The sequence below is a fragment of the Lipotes vexillifer genome, unplaced genomic scaffold (genome assembly GCF_000442215.2).
Source record: "Lipotes vexillifer unplaced genomic scaffold, Lipotes_vexillifer_v1.1 scaffold24, whole genome shotgun sequence".
Lineage (NCBI taxonomy): Eukaryota > Metazoa > Chordata > Mammalia > Artiodactyla > Lipotidae > Lipotes > Lipotes vexillifer.
This window is the reverse complement of record NW_006782914.1, coordinates 2,499,246-2,508,388: the sequence shown is the minus strand read 5'-3', so window position 1 is coordinate 2,508,388 and position 9,143 is coordinate 2,499,246. Positions and strand designations below refer to the sequence as shown.

General features: G+C 42.5%; 1 protein-coding gene across 2 annotated transcripts in view; it reads right to left on the bottom strand.

The window, feature by feature from the left end:
• Positions 1–9,143, bottom strand: part of SHC4 (SHC adaptor protein 4) — a 127,844-nt gene that overhangs the window by 36,487 nt on the left and 82,214 nt on the right. For both annotated transcript variants that reach the window (XM_007455552.1, XM_007455551.1), the window contains exon 6: positions 6,083–6,134. In XM_007455552.1, coding sequence (XP_007455614.1) covers positions 6,083–6,134 — 52 coding nt within the window. The remainder of the gene's footprint in view (positions 1–6,082; positions 6,135–9,143) is intronic.

Sequence of the window (9,143 nt, the reverse complement as noted above, 5' to 3'; positions counted from 1 at the left end):
GAGGGAGGGAGGGAGGGAGGGAGGGAGGGAGGGAGAAGACCAAAGTGTACCTCCCATGTGAGGGATGTGAGAACAAAGACGGCTGAAAAAACTCTGTGAAAAGATTCAGATCCCAGTTCAAGTTCTAATTATGCCACAATCTGTGTGAATAAGGTACTCTATAGCAAGGTCCTCACCTGCCAAGACAGGGCCCTGCATGATCTCTGAATCCCTTCTTGCTTTATAGAAATCCTATCCTCCCTCAGTCGCAGTAGCTTAAACCCTCTGAGGAACAGGGCAAGGCACATGGGCACAGGAATGAATGAATCAACCCACCCACTAACTGTCCTCTACCACTTCTCACGTACTTCTAAAATGTTTTATTTCTCTCAACTTTTCTGACTCTGATACTTGAAGTTTTTGTCCTGTTCCTGGGCTGATGCTACCAACACACTTTCTGCTTTGCTCTGGATAACCTTATTGCTGTCATATTACTTTTTTTTTTGGATTAAGCAGAAAGAAAAAGAAAACACAGTGGTGCCTATCTCCATGAAAGAAACAACTGGACAAAAAGTCTGACCCTGTGCAGGTGTCCTGTGCAGCCTCACCAACTTCAGGGAACACACACATTTTGATGGTGCTCTCGTTGCCACTCACATGCTGCTCTGTGAAAATGCTCTTTGTTCTTTTCTAGGCTGGTCATGAGCCAGAATAGGAACGGGTTTGCCCCCTTTCCCAGTGCTAGACCCATCTCCAAAAATTCAGATAAGCACCAGCTTAGCCAGGAATTTCCCAATCTTTAGCTAATGGGAAGGAAGAAAGACAAGCATATAAAAAGTCCCAATTCCCCAAGAAAGGATTTGACTTTCCAGTGATGTGATAATTTTGCATGGAGGCCTGAGCCTTGATCTCCATGTCTGGAATCAGAAACACACCTGGGTTCTTTTCATCCTGCCTTGTAGCCAGATAGACCTACAATTCTATTCTTAGTATCAGGTACTGTACTTTATATTAAGTAAGATTTAAAAGAATCTTGGATTCTTATTCTTCTGTCGTTTTCATTTGGTTTCCTAATTGGATAGTCATGGACAAGAGGCTGAAAACAATTCTTCGAGAATAACAGGCCCTTCTTTATTGTTTTATATTTAAATGGACCAGTTTTATTGTTTGCTTGTTTTTGCTTTTGGTTTTTATTAGAAAACTAGAAATTCAAGAGTGCAGCTCCTCAGATCAACCACCAGATGGTGCTGTGGGACTGAAGCGCGGAGCCTAACACCCCTTAGGAAGAAACCAGCCTGAAGAAACTAGCCCGCAGTCCAGTCCATAGTTTCGGAATGTCACCAGGACGATAACGCATGTATTTTATAACCATAAACATAAATATACATAATTGGGTTAATTTAAATTGGTTTTACAGTGTTCTTTTGTTTTGTTTTTGTTTTGTTGCTTTCTTTTGGTTTGGGGTTTTTTTTGCTTTCTTCAGAGACTCAGGACCATGGCCTTCCTATATCCAGGTAGTTCAGGTAAACTGGGACCTCTTCACAGACTAGATTCAGAGAAAATATTTAAGCCTTTCTGGACTGCACACATTTGGAGTAAGAAGTGAAGAGATTTCCTCATTTATAGCAATTATAGGAGCAGGCTGTATTAGTCACTAGGTAAACTCAAAACACTCTTACTGGAACTGACCTTTTCTACAGAAAAGGCCTTTTATAGAATAAGGAGTTCACTGAAGAGTCCTAGCCAAGATGGAAAAAGTGGCAGCCTCCCTGACCTGAATGCACTACTGCTATAAGTGAATCAAGCAGATGGGAGACAGTGGGAGCATTCAGGATTATTAGCATGAAGCCTGGCTCCCCCCAGGCTCTCCTCATCCCTGAGGTCTGGCTCCTGCCTTGACCCTCGCACTGACACTGTGCTTCCCATGGTGACCAGTGGCCTGTCAACTGCTGGACTGAATGGCGTTTTCTACCTCCATTGCCCTTAACTCTCTTCTCCAGTCTGTCTGAGACATTCCCAGGTTCTTCTCCGAGAAGAACATCTTCGTGCATCTTAGCGGATACTCACCTCTTGGTCTTCTCCCACTCCCTGAGACCCTCAGCCTTCTTCTTTCTGGGCTCTTCCTTCAGTGATCTAGCTCACCCTTAGGGCTAAGAAGCTGCAGCTTTTCCAAACTTTCACCTGAAGGCCTGTCTCTCCTCAGGCCCCACAAACCTCTGGGCGTCTCCTTTCTACTGAACATTTTCCCCTGGATGAACCAAACTCACCAGGTAAGTTTATAACATTGTCTTTCCGATTTCACTGTTTTTTTTTGTATTTATTCAAGGATTCAGAACATTCTTTTCTTTTTACTCAGGATCATCTGGTTTCTATTTTTTTAATCAATGCTCGTATCTAAATAGCTCCCAAGTACTATTAGTTCACAATTTTGTCCAGACCGTCCCTCCTTCCCCCAGTGCAGTTTAAAGCATCATCACCCCTGCCCAGGACCAATGGGACGTCCTCCAAATTGGACTCTACAATTCCAGACTGCTTTCCTGCCCTCCGATATCACCTTTACAGATACAAAGGCCAGAAAAATGATCATTTTTTAATTTCAGTAGAATGGCAGAAGCCGGAATAATTTTTTATAAAGCTCAAAATCTTCAACAGCCCCCAGTGACCTTTTGGCTGGCATTCAAAGCCTCCACAATCTCCCTACCTTCTCAGCCACGGCTCCCCTACTTCTACTCTTTGCTTTCTCTGCAATCCCACCTTTACCCACCATCCAAACCCACAGCCCCAAGCTCTCACTGCACAGCTCTTCCACCTGCGCCTTTATTCACTTATTGCACAAAGCCTACCTGGGCACCTGCCAGGCTCCAAGCACTATTCCCTATGCTCCCCTACTTCTCCTGCACACCCTACAAGTTCTGTTTCTCTCCCCCGTGATGATGAGCCCATGGTGGCCAGGAATTATTTTCCTCCCACAACAATTACCTCAGCCCGTTGTAAATTAGTATGTAATTAATAATTATTTGTGGACTCAAGAGCTGTGTTGGTACCTTTGTACAGAAATGAAAGTCCAGAGGCTCAGGTGAGGGGGAAGGATTTAACACTAGAGGGATGCGCAAGCAGTGGGTATGTTGTGAACAGAGTGGCTTCTCGCAGAAGGCTTCCCAACCAAGATAAACAAGAGAAGGGGTGAGGGGACAGGAAAAGGAGCAGTAAGTGATGAGGAGATACTAACTTTTTTGCCCAAGAAAATCACCGTAGATTTCTAAGTCATCTAGCTACTCAACAGATCTGTTTCCCTAAAGAAGAAAGATGAGAAGAGACTGTAAAGGAAATAATGCTTTCCCGTATTACCTCAGTTACTCCTCCCAATAACACCAGCAAGTAGATGTTATTTCTCCCACTTAAAGAAACTGAGGTTCAGGACGTGAAACAGCTTGGCTGAGGCCTATGGTGAGATGGGGGAAAAATTATGATTCCCACCCAGACTGACTCCAGCACCTTTCTTACTTCCTATACACGGGCTGGGGACTAAAGAAAGAAAACAATGAAACCTCTGTTTGAGCCATTTCTGAATCTATTCTCAACTCTCAAATCCCATCCATGAGCTCAGTCAATAGTTCTCATAAATGTCTTTGCAGAATCCCCAGGCTGGGAGCCCCGTGGATCCCCTTCTAGCAACTCAGCTCTGATGAACTACTCGGACACCAGAACAGGAGATTTCAAATTGAACAAGTTATGGAATTTAAGGAAAAAAAAATGTCATGAAGAACCTAGGGGTAAGACAGGAATAAAGACACAGACATACTAGAGAATGGACTTGAGGATATGCGGAGGGGGAAGGGTAAGCTGTGACAAAGCAAGAGAGTGGCATGGACATATATACACTACCAAATGTCAAATAGGTAGCTAGTGGGAAGCAGCCACATAGCACAGGGAGATCAGCTTGGTGCTTTGTGACCACCTGGAGGGGTGGGATAGGGAGGGTGGGAGGGAGGGAGACGCAAGAGGGAAGAGATATGGGAACGTATGTATATGTATAACTGATTCACTTTGTTATAAAGCAGAAACGAACACACCATTGTAAAGCAATTATACTCCAATAAAGATGTAAAAAAAAAAAAGTGAACGAGTTGCATGGTATTTTCTCTGCCTCTCGTATTTCACTTAAGCAAGCAGGGAGACTTGCAAGCGTGTGGATCCTGCTCACCATTAGCCTCAGCAAAGAGCAGAATCTTTGAATGCCTCCTGCTGTTTACTGAAGAGCAATGACATGCCTGAGATATTCAGTGACTGATGGAAAAGTTACTAAACATCTGGATTTCCTGATCTATTTGCTCTTCCTTTCACCCTGCTCTTTTCAGATTGAGAGAAAGGGCTTTGTTGTTCAGAGACCTTCCCCAAAATAGCATACTTTTATTCTTTAGGGAAGCTCAGGCTCGATTAAAAGAGGTTGCTCTTCTAGTATCCTTTGTTGTGTTCTGTTCTACTCCCCCCGTTTCCCCTTCACTAGCTCCTGTCTCTTCTATCTACTCTTTGAGCAATATCCTCTCTTTATTATGTAGTTTAGAGTCTATTTTAATGCAGTATTGCACAGTATTTGTCACCTGTTCCTTCTTTCCATCTCATCGAGCCATGTTCTCTTGGCCTGCATTTACTGAGAATCTACTCCGTGCCAGGTCCTATGCCAGCAGCTGGTCCTCATAATTTCACTTCTGACAATCACGATAGCTTCCAAACTGACCTCCCTCCCTCCCTGAATCCATCTACTGCATCCTGCTGTCAAATCAACCTTCCTAAATCTCTGTTTTATAAACAGCCTTCTCCACCCTTTGGCCCATAGGAATAAGTTCCTACTTATTAGCTCTCTCCTATCTGCCCTCTGGATGCCCTTTTGACTTTTTTCTCCTCCAAACACAATCTGCATTCTAGTGTTTTATTCACCTGTCCCCAGTATGCCACGCACATTTCCGCCTCTGTGTCTTTATAGCTCTTTGAATTTCCAAATTCCACTCCATGTGTACTTAATAAATGTTTGGGGGGCAAACTCCACCCCTGGGGTGACAGGGGATGCTGCTCAATTCATAGGCTCTAATTAAGGATGAGAAGCAACCTAACACTCGTCCCTATGAGGAGTCTGAATGTCCCAGAGTTAGGAATGAGAAGCAACACTCTGCATGTCTGTCTGCAGAGGCTCAATGGCCTAACTTCAGGCCCCTGGTCCAAAGTGTGGCTGGAAGGTGAGTTTCTTAGGTATAACCTTGCTAATAAATCCTGGGATAAGACAACTAATCAACTCACTCTTCCATTCACTCAGTCATTCAACAAAAATAGTTATGGAACATCACCTATGTGCAAGGCACTGTGATGACTGCTTGGGAAACAACGGTGAATAAGATAAACAGGTTCCTGCCCTCCAGGAGCTTTCAGTAGAAAGGAAAGACACTAAACACATAAACAAGTGAGTAAATAAAATAACAAAAATGTGGGATAACTGTCAACAGAAGAGAAATAAAGTATTAGGACACAGCAGGGTGGCATATACTACTGGAGATGGTAGTATATCAGTCAAAGAAGGTCTCTCTGAAGAAGAGACATTTAAACTGAGATCCAAAAGATGAGAAAATGCCAGACAGAGTGACATGCCAGGCTCCTGAACAGCAAGTGCACAGGCTCAATGCATATAAACACACACACACACACACACACACACACACACACTTGCCAAGGCCACTGCAGGCCAATGACATCACTGGTTTCAGTCTTAAGGGTAACTCATTTGTCCACTGGGGATGTGGCAGCCAGCCCCGTCTATTATAACCAAAACAGCTTCTCTTTTGCTTATACAAATAGATGATAAGCCTTTTGGTTTATGGGATGTAAATGACTCAAATGACTGGTGGGATTTAAATCCCACCTATATATTTTTTTCTACTTTGCTCTGCTAGCAGGGCTTTTTATTTCAAACTCAGAGTTACTTAATATTTCTAGACCCCAGTATAGCATTCTAGTGATTCTCATCACTTTGCATATTGAAAATAATTGCTTGTTACTTTTTAAAGTTGGTATATACCAGCTCTTAAGAAAATGTAGAAGTTGCTTTCCATACCTCGTTGATTAACTGGATCTTTAGCTACGTAGGCAACATAGTCTGTAGTATCCTATAAAAAAGGGAAAATGATTGCATTTAAAATGAATGGATTGTTACTGTTGAATGATAAGAGTACATTTAGGATATGATACTCAGGCAAGGACCGATACTAAGGTTTCTGTTTAAAGAGCAAAGGAAAGCCATCCTAGGAGGGAACATAAACAAATATACACTATATATTTAGCAACTGTGTGTGGAGTCCACATTCTCTGCCCCTTGGGGAGAGAATTTGAAGATTAAAAATTTAGAGGCAGACCATGCCACTAAGAACAAAAGAGAATGCAGTAGGGAATATGTTAGGACAAACATTCACAAAAAAATGGTTAGGAACTATAACTCTCCTGTGTTGAAAGTTGAAATAGCAGGGGTTATGCAGTCACAAAGGTGTCACAGACTAGGATGTGGCACAATGATTTCCCTGTTGTCCAAACAGATACCACATATGTCACAAAATAAGTTGATTAAAGAGACATGGGTTTTACGGTTGTTAGCTTGCTTGTGTGCAGTGCAACTTACGGAATAAGAGGGCAAAAATACAAGGCACTTATTTGATCAATACATAGAAAGGAGAGATCATTTTTGAAAAAGAGAACCCATGAAAAACCTAAGGAGTTCAAAAAGAGATGTGTTGCAAACTAGTGCTTACCAGTGGAGTAGGGGCAGGTGGGCAATACAGGGTTCAGGGAGTGAGAGGTACAAACTACTGGGTAGGCTCAAGGATGTATGGTAAAACATGGGGAATCGAGCCAATATTTTGTAGTAAGTGTAAATGGACTTTACCTTTAAAAATTGTATAAAAATAAAAAACTTTAAAAGAAAGATAATAGCACCATTTAAACTTATGTTTAAAAAAAGAGATATGTTGCTGGCTTTGGAAAACAAATAAACAAAAAGCTACCTGGTAATTCTGATTTTTATTGAAAACAGTATGCTGATGAATAAGATTTTAATAATTAAAGATGCTTTTTGTTATCTCAGTTCTCAGGAAAAAAAATACACACAATGCCATTTGCAGATTAGAAGTATGACTCTCTAGAGGAAAGATGCAGTCAACTGGCAGGAAATAAAAGCCCATGTTTGTAATACCCTCAAGGACAATCACTTAATAACCCACAATGAATCATACAGGAAACAGATCTCAGGGCCAGCATAACTTGCCTTCAGTTATTTTGGTTTTTTTTGTTTGCTTGTTTTTTGTTTTTTGTTTTTGCGGTAGCGGGCCTCTCACTGTTGTGGCCTCTCCCGTTGCGGAGCACAGGCTCCGGACGCGCAGGCTCAGCGGCCATGGCTCACGGGCCCAGCCGCTCTGCGGCATGTGGGATCTTCCCGGACCGGGGCACGAACCCGTGTCCCCTGCCTCGGCAGGCGGACTCTCAACCACTGCGCCACCAGGGAAGCCCGCCTTCAGTTATTTTAAAAAATAACACACACCTAAGTAAATCTCTCTTATGCAAAAAGACAAAAGATTTGAAATATCTTATAAATAAATGAGGTCATATCTATGAGCTTTACATTATATAATTTAGAAGCAAAGCCACAACTGCCAGGGGCTTGGCTGCTCATTTTAAAGTTGAAGAGGTGGCATGATGCTAGCAATGTTGTCTGCTATATTAGTTGATGGGAAAGAGGTCATGGGGCCTCTCCAGACCTCAGCTTCCTCATCTTCAAAAGAGTCTCCAACATTCTCACAGTCCTAAAATTCTATAACTGTAAATATCTAGGAGAACTTAAAGGATGTTAAAAGTAAAGCACAAATAGTGGGGGGGGGAATCTAAGAAATATATTTAATTTTGACATACTCATAATGCATTCTTGAGATGAAGAAAGCGTATACAGACACAGAAGCATTACCAACAACTGCCTTCAGGGCTGAAAGAAGGAAGACAAGTAAACTGTTTATGAGACGAGAGTAAAAGTGAGGGTGAGCAAAGTGGAGAGGTGAGAGGAACACCCAGTATTTTTGAAATTTTGGAGGGACAATGGTAGAAAGAATGGGTACTACATTGGGCCATGGAGACTTCCGGTTGCCTACCCCTTGGACCGTTATCTGATGTGAAGCTGTAAATTATCTCAGTGAGTGTCCTAAGAAAATACAGACATATGTTAGCAACAGTGGTGACAATTATCACTCTGTGCCAGGCACTGTGCTAGCAGTTTACATGCACCATTCCACTTAATTCTCACAGCACTTGAGGCAAGGGTGATCATTCCCCATTTTACAGATGAGGACCCTGAAGCTTAGAGTCTAAATAAGTCAAGTCTTACTTGACTCCAGAGCCTGGCACTCCACCATTCTGCTTTCCTGACCTGAGGGTAGAACTTCACTCGGGGGACCTTTAATGCCAAGGCTTCTGGTCACTCCAGTTTTCTATTTAAAACCAGCAGGCTTTCTCTCCAGCTGCAGAGAGCACAAGGGTGCCACTCAATTCAGTAGGTACAAACTTTCCCACAGTGGCTACAATTCTTTCCTGTTTGTCTTTGTAGGGGCAGTGCTTTGGTTGGTCAAAAGAAATAAAGAACTGAAGGCACATAAAGACAGTCTAAAAAGAATTAGGATTCTGGAGAACTATGGTAGACACCATGCAGGGCATGCCTAGGGTAAAATAAAGATTTTCATACCAATTCTAAAATGACAGCAACCACTGAAACTTGAAAAGGAAAATTTATGGCAAACAGCAACAATTATTTTTCACACTACTCTTACAGAACTCATTACTTTAAATTGCTTAAGGAAAGTATTTGAGTTCCTTCATGGATGGTTGAGTTATAATGGGTTAGGAAGAGAAGTAACAGACAATGTGGGCCTTTTCGGACTGGCAGTCAACCCTCTCTGCTACCAAACATGTCCTTGGAGTCACTGTTGAAGCCAGATTATAAGGCCGGATGGAGGGCGGATATAGAGGACCTGGGGATATGGAGGGCCCACAGTAAGTCATAGGAAGATTTTTGACTTGGTGGAAGATTGGGGCCCCTAATCCCTGCATTGTTCAAGGGTCAACTCTATATTTCAAGGTACAAG